The sequence below is a fragment of the Choloepus didactylus genome, chromosome 2 (assembly GCF_015220235.1).
Source record: "Choloepus didactylus isolate mChoDid1 chromosome 2, mChoDid1.pri, whole genome shotgun sequence".
NCBI classification, from domain to species: domain Eukaryota; kingdom Metazoa; phylum Chordata; class Mammalia; order Pilosa; family Megalonychidae; genus Choloepus; species Choloepus didactylus.
The window spans coordinates 47,645,613-47,660,186 of NC_051308.1; the positions used below are offsets into that span (position 1 = coordinate 47,645,613).

Below are 14,574 nucleotides of genomic sequence, written 5' to 3' on the forward strand. Positions count from 1 at the left end.
GCAACAACAGTTGCCTCTTTCAAGGCAACTCTTTTATAACACCTGTGAAGCTTTTCTTCTCCCTGAAATCCCCCTGTTGGATTGACTTCATCCTCCTTTGTGCCTCCACTGCACCCTCTGCCATACTCCTGGTCCATCGTAATCATTGAGCAGCTACTTCACATGTCAGACACTGTATTTTTTTTTCTAGTTGATTTTTTTTTACATTTTTTTATTGTGAATTATAACATATATACAGAAAAGTGATAACATTCAAAGTACATTTTAACAAGTAGTTAGAGAGCAAATTTCAAAGAATGTTTTTGTTTACAGTTCCACAATTTCAGTTATTTCCTTATTGTGAGCTATAGAACAAATTTCCAAGCATGTTATATGTTACAATTCCTCCATGTCAGTTATTTACTTCTAGCTATTCTAGTACTGTGCTGGTTTGAATGTATTATGTTCCCCAGAAAAAGCCATATTCTTTGATGCAATCTTGTGGGGCAGACATATTAGTGGGGATTAAGTTGGAATGTTTGGATTAGGTTGTTTGCATGGAATTGCACCCCACCCAACTGTAGGTGATAACTCCGATGAGATATTTCCATGGAGGTGTGGCCCCACCCATTCAGGGTGGGCCTTGATCAGTGGAGTTATATAAATGAGCTGACAGGCAGGGAGAACTCAGTGCAGCTGAGAGTGACATTTTGAAGAGGAGCTACAGCCAAGAGGGACACTTTGAAGAAAGCACAAGAGCTGCAGATGAGAGACATTTTGAAGACGGCCATTGAAAGCAGACTCTTGCTCCAGAGAAGCTAAGAGAGGACAGATATCCCAGGAGCAACTAAGAGTGACATTTTTGAGGAACTGCGGCCTAGAGAGGAATGTCCTAGGAGAAAGCCATTTTGAAACCAGAACTTTGGAGCAGACACCAGCTACGTGCCTTCCCAGCTAACAGAGGTTTTCTGGACACCATTGGCCATCCTTCAGTGAAGGTACCCGATTGCTGATTTGTTACCTTGGGCACTTTATGGCCTTAACACTGTAACTGTGTAACCAAATAAACCCCCTTTATAAAAGCCAGTCCATTTCTGGTGTTTTGCATTCCAGCAGCATTAGCAAACTAGAACAAGTACCCTAGAAACTAAAAAAAAAAGGACATAAGATTCAGTATTCATAATCCTTTGTTAAATCCTATCTTGTCAGTTGCTACCCCTATCTCTCATTTGGTCACTTTCTCAATCTTCAGGGATATCTGGACAGTGACCACCCTAACTTGTTCATGTTGAAAAGGGCATCAGCATTACAGGGAAAAGGATGCATTTGGTTGACGTTCTTGAAGAGGCTGTTGCCTGAGAATTTTGGGACTTATCTTGCATAGGAACACTCTGGGGATTTGTTTCTGAAAAGTAAACTTAGTGAGGAAAACTTTTATGGAGTCTCAGATAGGGGCCTAGGTATTCTTTAGTACTTTCGAGACTACTGTTGATTAGGGCTTGGCATACTGTGGGCATTTGGAATATCTAGCTGGAGCTTTCATAAGAGTAACCTCCAGGATAGTCTCTTTTTTTTTTTTTTTTTTTTTTAAATCTTCATTTTATTGAGATATATTCATATACCACGCAGTCATACAAAACAAATCGTACATTCGATTGTTCACAGTACCATTACATAGTTGTACATTCATCACCTAAATCAATCCTTGACACCTTCATTAGCACACACACAAAAATAACAAGAACAATAATTAAAGTGAAAAAGAGCAATTAAAGTAAAAAAGAACACTGGGTACCTTTGTCTGTTTGTTTGTTTGTTTCCTACCCCTATTTTTCTACTCATCCATCCATAAACTAGACAAAGGGGAGTGTGGTCCTTATGGCTTTCCCAATCCCATTGTCACCCCTCATAAACTACATTTTTATACAATTGTCTTTGAGATTCATGGGTTCTGGGTTGTAGTTTGATAGTTTCAGGTATCTACCACCAGCTACCCCAATTCTTTAGAACCTAAAAAGGGTTGTCTAAATTGTGTGTAAGAGTGCCCACCAGAGTGACCTCTTGGCTCCTTTTGAAATCTCTCTGTCACTGAAGCTTATTTCATTTCCTTTCACATCCCCCTTTTGGTCAAGAAGATGTTCTCCACAGGATAGTCTCTTGACTCTATTTGAAATCTCTTAGCCACTGAAACCTTATTTTGTTACCTTTCTTCTCCCCCTTTTGGTCAAAAAGGCATTCTCAGTCCCTCAATGCCAGGGCCAGGCTCATGCCTGGGAGTCACAGGCACTGTATTTAACACTAGGGATTCTAAGATTAAGAGAACTTCAAGAAGATAGATAAAAACAACATAGTTTTCCCTGGGGGCAGTACTGCCCCCTAGCAGCCCTTTTGGAAAAATTGGGAACATTTTTGGTTATTACAGTAATGGGAGAGTACAGCTGGTGTTTTCTAGTCAGGGGCCAGGGTTGCTAAATGTCTTCTATGTTTAGTCCAACTTTAGAATATCTCACAAGGTATTCATGTATGAAAATCTATTTATAATTATCCAAGACTGGGACGTAACTATTTTACGCATGAGTGCAAGTATTTCTGGCACTTTTTACATTGTCATTGCTTGTGCAACAGATGAAGAATGGCTGTTGTTGGTCAACAAAGTGAGTTTATAGACATTTTTCTGAAGTAGCATGGGGTATTTTAGGAATTTTTTGCATTAGTCATTGACAGCATTACTCTCTAAGAATCCTAGCAAGATGCTCCACAAATCAGTGAATTTAATTGTCAGTACTATTAATAAAATATCCCATGGATGATAGATTATTTTGTAAACCATGCAGTAACAGTGAAGAAGAATAGTATTGCCTTACCCTATACATAAAAGTAAGATAATTTTCTAGGGTAAATGTTAAAAAAAAAATTTGTGTGTGTGTGCGTGTGCACGCTCTCATTGAGGGATAACATACTACACGGCACAATGAATTTATACAAACTTAAACACACACCCATACTCGTGTGTTCTGGTTTGCCAGTGTTGGCATTTGCAAAATAGCAGGAAATGGATTGGCTTTTATAGAGGGGGTTTATTTGGTTACAAAGTTACAGTCTTAAGGCCATAAAGTGTCCAAGGTAAGGCTTCAACAACAGGGTACCTTCACTGAACGATGGCCGTTTGTGTCCGGAAAACCTCTGTTGGCATGGAAGGCACGTGGCTGGCATCCGCTTGCTCCCAGGTTATGTTTCAAAATGGCGTTCTCCAAAATGTTGCCCTTGGGGCGTTTTGTCCTCTCTTAGCTGCAGCTCTTCTTCAAAATGGCACTCTCAGTTGCTCTCAGTGCCTTCTGTCTGTGAACCCTTTATATGCTCCAGTGATTTAATTCAGACCCACCCTGAATGGGTGGGGTCATGTCTCGATGGATGTTATGCTTGGTAGGGTCCCATAGATCTCTTAGGCTCTGTTTGCTTTTTTAAAATTATTTTTTCTTCTCCTTAGCCTGAATCATTGCAACTGTCTTGTCTTTGAGCTCACTGATTTTCATCTACCCAATCAACACTAGTACATGGCCCCCACAAGTTTGCATCAAAGAACATGGCGTTTTGGGGGGACATAATACATCCAAACCAGCACACCATGTAACTGCCACCTTAATTTACCAGCTCACCACCTTGATCTACTGCAAAGTTGGGAAACATAAGCACATTTTTAAACAGTATGTTACATTTTAAAATAATATACCCAATATGTTTTCATACACACAATAAATACAATCCAGAGTGTCAAAGAAATCTGGAAACACAGGGAAAATTGTCTTTTTTTTTTTTTGGATTAACTGTTGGACCCATTGCTTTAAACTAAGAAGTGTTTTACCTGAAGAGGTATATTAAGGCTGAGAAAATATAGTGAGCATATTATTTGAAAATATAGCTAACACAAGGTTGTTTTGCTTCCACACTATATAGACACCCTGTATAACATTTCGAGTACCCAAAAAGGTTTCCTTATACGTCTTTCTGCTCGGTGTTCCTTTCCACCAAAGGAAACCCTATAGGTCAGACCTGTATCATCACAGATTCATTATTGCTCTTCTTTCTAGTTCTATTCATTATTGAAAGTGGGCTTTTGAAGTCTGTTTCTCCTTCAGTTCTGTTAGTTTTTGCTTCATATATATGCCAAAAGATGCATATATATATTTCTAATCATTATATCTTTTTGTTGAATTGACCTCATTAGCAGTATATAGGAACTGTCTTTTTCCTTCATAACAGTTTTTGACTTAAAATCTATTTTATCTGATGTTAGTATAGCTACCCTAGCTCTCTTTTGGTTATTATTTGTGTGGTTATTTTTTCCATCCTTTATTTGAAAACCTACTTGTGTCTTTGAATTTAAGGTGAGTCTCTTATAAAGAACATATAGTTAGGTCATGCTATTTTTTTAAATCCGTTCTGCCGATGTCCACCTTTTGACTAGAGGGTTTAATCCATTTACATTTAAAGTTACTACTGATAATGCAGGACTTTCTTCTACCATTTTGCTATTAAGTCTTTAAGTTTTATGCCTTTTTTGTCCCTCAGTTCTTCTAATGCCTACTTTCATATCAATTTGATTTTTGAGTCCTTTCTTATTTATTTCTGTATATATTTTTCATGTACTTTCTTCGCAGTTACCATCCTAAATCTATAACAATCACATTTGTTTTCATAGCAACTTAATGTTAATAGAATACATACACACTTTTCCTGTATCCCCCTGTCCCCCCCCCGTTTTCTTATACTTGTTACAAACTATATCTTAATACATTGTATGTTCAAAATCATAGATTTATCATTATTTTAATGAATTTGCATTTTAGAGTCTGTAGGAAGTAAAAAGTGCAGTTATATACCAAAAAAATACAATATAATAGTGCTGACATTTATAATTACCCATAAGGTTACCTTTAGCAGAGGTCTTTTTTTCTTTATGCCATTGATTCACTATCCAGTGTCCTTTTTTTTTCAGTCTGAAGAACTCCCTTTAGCACTGCTTATAGGGCAGGTCTAGTAGTGATGAACTCTTTCAGCTTTTGTTTATCTGGGACTGTCTTAATCTCTCCCTCAGTTTTGAAGAAAAGTATCACTGGATATAAAATTCTCTGTTGGCAGTTGTTTCTTTGACCACTTTAAATATTTTGTTCCACTTGCTTCTTGTCTCTGTGGCTTCTGATGAGAAATCAATCCTTATTGGGATTCTCTTGTACATAACTCGTTGCTTTTCTTTTGCAGCTTTCAGAATTCTCTCCTTGTCCTTAGCATTTGACAGTTTGCTTGTTATGCATCTGGATGTGCTTATCTTTAAGTTTATATTGTTAGGAATTTTTGGACTCCTTGAATATTCATATTCATGTCTTTCATTGAATTTGGAAAGTTTTCTGCCATTATTTCTTTGAATATTCCTTCTGTTCCTTTCTCTTTTCCTTCTGGGACTCCCATAATGCATACATTGGTATGCTTGGTAGTGTCCCATAGATCTCTTAGGCTCTGTTCACTTTTTTAAAATTATTTTTTCTTCTCCTTAGCCTGAATCATAGCAACTATCTTGTCTTTGAGCTCACTTATTTTCATCTACCAGCTTCAATCTGCTGTTGAAACTCTCTGGGAAATTTTTCATTTCAGTTATTGTGCTCTTCAACTTCCTTTTTAAAGTTTTTGTCTCTTTATTGAGGTTCTCATATTGTGCATTCATTGTTTTACTGATATCCTTTCATTATTTCTTTGTGCTTTCCTCCATCTCCTTGAGCATATTGAGGATCTTTTTTTTTCTTTTTAAGCCTTCATTTGGTATATACAAAGTCTAGTCTTGTTCATTGATGGTTTCTGGGTTTATATCTTGTTTTGGATGGGCCATCATTTCCTTTTGTTTGTCTTAGACTTTTGTTACACACTGCATATTTTAATACTTTAAATTGTTAACTCTGGGATTTAATCTCTGAGCTGTCTGTTCCTTAAGTTTGTGTCCAGCTAATGATATGAGAGAGATTGCCTTGAGTGCTGGGAGCTAATAAAAACAATCAAACCAAAGCAAAAAGTACCTTTCACAGTCTTTACCAATTGGCTCTGTTTTGACTGGTGGTCTCCTTCAGAACTTAGCCCTCCTATCAAGAAGATCAGCCCAAGGCAAATGTGAGGTACAGGGTCCTCTCTGTCTTATCTGAGCCTGAGTTGAGCCTGCTTCTTGTCCTAGACTTGTTCTTTTTTAAATATATATATATATAAATTTATATTTATAAATATATATGTTTAAATTTCATTGTGGTAATATATACAACATAACATTTCCCATTTTAACCACTTTCAAGTATGTAATTCAGTGGTGTTAATTACATTCACAGTTTTGTGCTACCATCACCCCCATCTTAGGATGTATTTTTTTTTTAATTCAGTTTTATTGAAATATATTCACATACCATACAATCATCTATGGTATACAATCAACTGTTCCCAGTACGATCATATAGTTATGCATTCATCACCACAATCTATTTCTGAACATTTTCTTTACATCAGAAAGAATCCTAATAAGAATAAAAAATAAAAGTAAAAAAAGAACACCCAAACCATCCCCCCCATCCCACCCTATTTGTCATTTAGTTTTTATCCCCATTTTTCTACTCATCCATCCATACACTAGATAAAGGGAGTGTGATCCACAAGGTTTTCACAATCACACTGTCACCCCTTTGTAATCTACATTATTATATAATCGTCTTCAGGAGTCCAGACTCCTGGGTTGGAGTTTGGTAGTTTCAGGTATTTACTTCTAGCTATTCCAATACATTAAAACCTAAGAGGTGTTATCTATATAGTGCATAAGAATGTCCACCAGAGTGAACTCTCAACTCCATTTGAAATCTCTCAGCCACTGAAACTATTTCATCTCATTTTGCATCCCTCTTTTGGTCAAGAAGATATTCTCAATCCCACGATGCCGGGTCCAGATTCATCCCCGGAAGTCATATCCTGCGTTGCCAGGGAGATTTACACCCCTGGGAGTTGGGTTCCACGTAGGGGGAGGGCAGTGGGTTCACCTGCCGAGGTGGCTCAGTTAGACAGAGAGAGGGCCACATCTGAGCAACAAAGAGGTACCCAGGGGGAGACTCTTAGGCACAATTTTATGCAAGTTTAGCCTCTCCTTTGCAGTAACGAGCCTCATGAGGGCAAGTCCCATGATCGAGGGCTTGGCACATCAAACCTCCAGTCCCAATGTTTGTGACAGCATCAACACCAGTCCAGGTGAGGAAGTCCAACACTTCTGCACCTTTCCCCAGCTCCTCGGGGTGGGGGGGTGGGGTGGGGAGGCTGTAAATATATTTTTTATACTCTGCCCAAATTACTTTGGGATGTGTCACTATTTCACTCTAACCTATACTAACCTACCGTATCTCACTTCCTGTTCAAAGTTCCTTGTAATTGTGGTGTTTGAACAAACCAACTGTAGAGTTATACTGTTTAGAAAATATAGATCCTACACCAAATAGACATCTCTTCCCTTACCTAGACTTGTTCTTGCTACTGGCCTTAGGAATTCCCAGTTACAGGAATTCAAATTACCCCTCTACTCCCTTTGAATTAGACTTTCACCCCCTCCTTCTTTCTCTGTTATATGACTTATTGCAGGTAGTTATTTGCCCCAGGCTCCTTTGCCTTGATTATCTCTTAGGCTGAGTTATCTGTCTGCAAGCTACTTCTCTGCTTTTAGGACAGACTCTGGGTGGGCAAGCCTGAGATAAGTTTCCTGGTTTAATCTTTCAGGCTTCTACCTGGTAAAATGGCGCAGACATAAGGCATCCCAAGTATGCACATAGGGGTTATTTTGCTCCCTTTGGAACAAGGCCAGTGACCCACAATGGGAGAGCAGGCTGGCTCCATATTGCACTAGGGAGGGGTGGAGGAGGGGCTAGGAAGGGTACCACGAGCTTCGCCTACCATTTTTCAGGCTGCTTTTTCTTGATTCACTTCTTGCCTATTGCTATAACCCTTTAACTTTTTCCTGGAGTTTTGAAGAAGATGACTCAGCCAGGTTTTCCTAGTTGTTCAAAGATTCTGTTGTGGGGGAGAGTACACTGGAGCATCTTACTGTGCCATCTTGGTCAACCAGCTCCTCCGTCACCTTTTGTTGGAGTTATTGCTATTGTTTTTTTAAGTGATTATTTATTGAATGTAGTCTCAATTATGGTGGAATTTCAAAGTAGAAGATATGTTTTTTGCTGGACTTTAATGTTACCCCTTCTTGTGTTATAAGGTAGGGAATTATTTTGACACTACACTTTTAATAAGGCTTGTCTCATTTTCAGAAATATTGTACTTCCTAATTTTCACTATTTTAATAGCCTATAATTTATCTTGGCATGTTATCTCTACTTCAGTTAAGATTATTTCCTGCCTCCTCTTATCATTTTCAAATAAGTCTGGTCTGTTACTCCTTATATAGCACTAGTTTTTGTTCTAGTTCTATCCATATCCCTGATCTTTTGTTTTCTATATAGAATGGCTTCTAATCTAACTTTTCTTAAATCCAAACTTACTTATTATAAGTAGGCCATCTGAGTACTTCATTATGTCTTCCTGTATAGTTGGATCTGAGCACTTACATATTAGAATACATATTTTATTATAATAAATATCTTCATCCTTTGTATTTCTTTTTATATGTATAGATATATTATCTATGAATACTATTTTAGAATAGTAAAGGGGGATTTATAAAATATATTCTAAAGAGAGGGGATTGGGTCCAAAAGCATTGAGAAATACTATTCTAAATATATTAATTCAGTAAAGTCTTATGAGTATTGTAATAGAACTGTTCAGGTTAAGCAGGGGAGGAATATGTGTCAGGGATTGAGGATATGTGAGACCGCGTGGGAAAAGTTTGAGCTGATTGTGAAAAAATACTTGTTCCTGTTTCTGTGTCTTTCTCTCTTCTAAACTGAAAGCTCCTGGAGGGGCAGAGACCATTTTTCCTTACTCTGAATACCTATGCTTAGTCCTAGTCCCTGGAATATGTAATAAATGCTTGTTGACTGAATGGATGGCTCCCACACAGGTGTCTAAACTTGAACAGGAAAGAATAAGTGGGGGCCTGACTGGAAGCCAGATTGCCGTGAGAGGACCAAAAGACAGGCTATTTACTTACTACACCCAGGAGAAAATTTAATAATCGCCATAACCCTAACTACTTTAGGGTGATTGCTGTAAATCTTAAAAGAATAGAAATTAAATTAGCATATTATTCTAAGCTGGGGGTCCTTAGAATATAGGGGTCCTATGAACTTGGATAGGAAAAATATTACATTGTTATTTTCACTAATCCCAAACTGAAATTTATCGTGTCCTTCTGTTATGACTGTAGTATTAGCAGTACCTGTAACTGCAATGTGGCTTCTAGTAGCAAAGCTTCACTACATTAGTTATTGCAGATACCGCGAATCATTATTTATATTCATTTTCATTTTAATATACAAGTTAATTATTAGACCTGCCACTAGATCTTATTTAAATCATTAAAAAAGAAGCACGTACATTATCTCTCATATTTTTTGAATGATTGTATTTTCAAATATATTCAGTTCTTTGTAATCCTGTGTATTTTACTTATTTTAAAAAATTATTCTGAAATTCTGGAAAAAGTAAAAGTAATATATAGTGATAAAAATCAGATAAGTGGTTGCTTTTGGTAGGGAAGATTGGGAAAGGGGCACAAGGTAACTTTCTGGGGTGATAGAAATGTCCTGTGTCTTGGTATGCATTTTTGATCAGTGATTGAATGCTCAATTTCAGATCTATACATTTTACTCCATGTAAAGTTTACCCAATTAAAAATAAATACATTAAAAAGTATTCTGAAAATTGGTCCATAGGCTTCACCAAATTGCCAAAGAAATCTCTGGTACCAAAAAAAAGCTGAGTCCTTTTTCTTAGGCAATCATGTTGTCTTTCTCTCCTCTTTTCAGTGCCCTCTTTCTCTGTGTAAGTTGCCTTTACTGTTCATTTCCTTTTCCTCTAAATGTGGTCTCCCTTTTTTTGAGATGAGCAACCTAAGGAAAAGTCAGAAAAGAAAACTGTAGCTATAAAAGAAATTATTTGCTTGGCTTATTTGCCAGTCTCTTGAGCCCAGTAAAGCCGTGTCCCTCCTAATGTAACTAACTAGCCACTTGCTTGAGACTTTAGAAGTTTCTAATAAGATTACTCTTTTAAAACCAAGTCTGTAAATGATCCATAATGAAATTACTTTTCCTGTCTCCAGTTTTACTGGAGTTTTAGTAAGATTTTCCGTACCTTTGCTTTCTGCTGATTTTCTATGCTGCTGCTTTTCTGATACCCAATACATATATACAGTTTTATTATGGAGTAACTCTGAACATTTATAACAAAGATTGGGAGAAAATGAAATGTATTAGGAATCAGAAAAGCATCAAGGAAGTAAGGAAAGAGAAGGTAATAATACTAATAAGCTATTCCAGATTATTTTTTCAGAAATTCCATCTTTATAAGACCTCTATGCAATATGTGATTACATATTCAAAGATGAAATATATTTTACTTTTATTGCTTCAGAGCAATAAAAAATTAAATATTAGTCAATATTTCTTTTTAAATGTGATGATAGTGTTTGAAGATGTTAAACACAGTGGTAGATAACATATAGAATGGACATTAGCCTCTCCTTTAGGGGTGCAGTCTTAGTATCACTCATAAAAGGATTCTTGTTTTCTACCATCTTATGCTTATAACTTTTAGTTTTTCTCTACTGTTTTAATAATTAATATACCTAGAGAAATTTAATAGGACACTTATTTTACTAGATTACCAAGCAGTCCAAGAAAGATTAAGCTAAAGTGAATAATCCTAGCAGATTATTCACCTGCATTATCTTTTATGATTTGGTATTAAGGGAAAAAAGTCTAAAATGCTGTGTGGTGGTTTCTTTGCAGCCTCTCATATGGAAAATTTGAAATGCAGAGGGGAAACAATAGCTAAGGAGATCAGTGAAGCCATGAAGGTAAAAGCTACGTGCTAAAAAACTATAAAATGAACAAAATGTATGACTAGGTATTTTTGTCAGCTGTCATGTTTTAGACCACTCTAATGTGAGTTCTCAGTAGTCTTTAAATAGGTCTTTAATGAATTTATTAAATGACAATGACATTCAAAATAACCACCATTTATCAGGCACCTTCTATGCACCAGCCATTATGCTTGGTTTCTTTAAAGACTGGCTATATTTGGGGGTTCTGGGTGTTAGCAGTCTATCATACAACTTCATATAATAATACCTGCTAACGGTTATTGAGCACTTAGTATGTGTCATATATTATGTCATATTATCTTCGGAATAACCCTGTGAGATAGTTACTGCTACTTCCCTATTTTTACAGATGATGAAATTGAGGCAAAGAGAGGCTAAGTATAAGTAGATTGCTCAGATAAGTGGCTGAGCCTCAAAGTGTGGCTCCAGAACCAGAACCACTATATTATATATACTATGTATCCAACTTGGGCATCTTTATATTACTATAATAAAATTGTATATATTCTTGCAATTTATTTTACCCCAAATAGGAAAACATTTGATTTCTACTATATGAAAATTATTTTTAAACTCCTTCAGAATCTCCCATCGTCTGATGTTAAATCTCTATAACATTGTTTTATGGTTTGTATTGGTTGCATGATCTTCTGGGGGCCTTGCTTCTCTCACAGCACATTCTTGATCAGGGGTGGGCTACCTATGGTGGGCCAGGCCAAATCCAGCTTGTCACCATTTTTGTAAATAAGGCTTTATTGGAACACAGTCACATCCATTCATTTACCATGTCTGTGGCTGCTTTCACAGTATGGTGGCAGAGTTGAGAAGTTGTGACAATCGTCAGGCCCCCATAGCCTAAAATATTTACTATCTGGCCCTTTTCAGGAAAAAATTATTCATCACTGTTCCTGATGAGTAAGATTTCTAAAGTACTCATTATTGAAAAATTGGTATATAAAAGGTCTTTCAAACATTAAACTCTTAGTTCTGAACTTCCATTACCTCCTGCTCTGCCAAAGTTTTATTTTAAAACCAGGCATTATAGGAACAGAAAATAACTCTTTAGTCTTAGCTTTCAGTTAATGTTCCTCCAGCTAAAGCTGGTATTTTGAAGGTAAAGTTGAATATCCATGTTCCCAAGAAATTAGGCCTCAGAAAAAGCCTAGACCTGAAGAGTGAAATTTCTAGAGTGTTGTGTCCATCTCTGTGTGTTAACCTGAGATTAACTTTGAGTATTTTTTTTAAAGTCCTTGCCTGTGTTAATTGAACAAGCAGACGGATTTTCCCAAGTTTTAAAGATGCAGCCTATTATCCAGCTCCAAAGGGTCCACCAAGAAGTCTTTTCCAGTTGTTACAAGAAACCAGATGTTAAACCTGAGAACTTTATAACACAAATAGAAACCACACCAACAGAGACTGCTGCCAGGAAAACCACTGACATAGTATTGAAAGGAAAGAGAACTAAAGATTGCCCCCAGAGAAAATGGTATCCATTGCGGCCAAAGAGAGTTAATCTTGATATATAAGCTCCTTTTATTTATCTTGGGAGTTAAAAATAGTTGCTATCAATATTTAGATTACTGTCTAATGCCTAGAAAGGACTTCATTTAAAATAACAAATAATTCTTTAGTGATTCATTTGCTTTAAATGCCATCAACTCTTGACTGCCTTGCAGCTTTTATGGAATTTCACAAATGGTATGTCCTGTTAGATTTCCCTGATATACATCTTTCTATTAAAAAAAAAAAAAAATGCAAGCCATGTAACAGTTGTCTTTATTTAACCGCTGAAAAGTAATCATCAGTTCTGCACAGCTGCTGTTTTTGTTTTATTGTTTTTGTTTGTTTGTTTTTTGTCTTTTTAGGTTCATTTTGATTTGTCAAATTCATGTTCAAATGATAAGACTGGACTTGACTTTGTTACTCTAAGGTCAGCTAATTTGGATTTGTAGGTTAATTTTAGGATTTTTTGTTTTTATTTCTCTTTTGTAAGACTTAGAGAAGAATAATACTGTTTGTGGGAGAGTTACTTTAACAAATAAAAACTGACATGTCCAATATTTCCTGCCCATGTTTTTGTTTTCCACAGACCTTTTAACTTTTAAACATAATTTGACTTGGGACTTACAGTTTCTTTTCAGTATTTATCATTTTTTTATAGATAATTTCAGTTCAAAAAATATATGTCAGATTAATACATGGGCAAATTGTCATTGTGGAATAAATATACATGTAATCATACTGAAATATTTTACATTTAAGGAAGTTTATATGTGAAGTATATAATCATTGATAATAGTCTAAGAAAGCTATGCCTCTAATATTTAACTACAGTTTCTTAGTAGCTCTTATTGTGTCACTTACATTGTGCAACATGGGTGGGACCATCTAACTTGCCAATTGTTTTTCCTCTTGATGATATAATGCCTTCATCCATTATCAAAGGAATTTACTAATCATGAGGTTGGAAAATCTGTACTTCTCTTGCTCATTATGTCTTAATAATCATAAATATCTACATTTGACAGATCTGTCTCAGTGAAGAAAACTTATGTCTATTTTATTGCATTCTGTGTTTTTATGTTACATTTGAGAGTTGTATATTTGTACACAACAACGTTTTTTATTAAAATAATGTATGAAGACTGAAATCTTGACATTATGTATTTTTAAGAGTTGTCTTTAGGCATTCTTGAGCTCAGCCTTAGTTAGATGTTAGGTCAGCACCCTGCATTTCAGCACATACTAAATTTCACTTCAAAACTGTTTTGAAACTACAGAATATTGCTATTCTAACACAGTGCTAGCTTTTTTATAGTATTAAATTTCTATAATATTTATTTCACCTCAAAAGCCCTGAACAGAAGAACTGTGGTTAACTTTATTAGATTAGATAAGATGATGGCATTGTGATTGTATAAGAAAATGCCCTTCTTTTAAAAGAGAGAAATGCATTCTGAGATACGTAGAGTTTAATGACATGATGTCTAGGATTTGCTCTGAAATACTTCAGCAAAGAAAAAGGAAAAGGAATACTTAAACAAATGTGGCAAAAATCTTGATAATGTTGAATCTGGGTGGATCTATTCTTTCTACTTTTTTGTCTGGAAATTTTTATAATTTTTAAAAGGTGTGTTGTTTTAATTTAAAGTCCCTGGACAGAGAGCTGAGACTTGAAATCCCTCTGAGAGTCCAGAGTTCCACTCCACAGTTTTAATGGTTTAAAATAGAAATATCATTGGGAAAGACAATTTATTAGCATTATTAAACTAACATAAACATAACTAATTGTGATAAAAATTGGACAAGTATACACTGTAAGAGGAGAAATTGTATTTCCACATAAGCCAAGAACAAGCTAGCTAAGAGAATAAAAAGTTAGAAAGTCTAATAATTGTAAGAAATGTCAGAGAAAGAAAAAATAGAAAATCAAATCTTGACCTCCCTACAGTGAAAAAAAATGCTGGATTTGGATGGGGTCTTAAAATTCCCTTCAACAAAAAAAAACACAATAACTAAAAAAAACACAGGAA

General features: G+C 35.8%; 1 protein-coding gene across 2 annotated transcripts in view; it reads left to right on the forward strand.

Moving 5' to 3' along the window:
- NSL1 (NSL1 component of MIS12 kinetochore complex) overlaps positions 1–14,574 on the forward strand; it is a 51,810-nt gene that overhangs the window by 18,427 nt on the left and 18,809 nt on the right. Inside the window, exons 5-6 of one of the 2 annotated variants that reach the window (XM_037824276.1) lie at positions 10,947–11,014; positions 12,289–13,800. The exons of the other annotated variant lie outside the window; for it this stretch is intronic. Coding sequence (XP_037680204.1) covers positions 10,947–11,014; positions 12,289–12,567 — 347 coding nt within the window. The 3' untranslated portion in view covers positions 12,568–13,800. Of the gene's footprint in view, positions 1–10,946; positions 11,015–12,288; positions 13,801–14,574 lie in introns of those variants that run through there. 2 annotated transcript variants of the gene reach the window in all.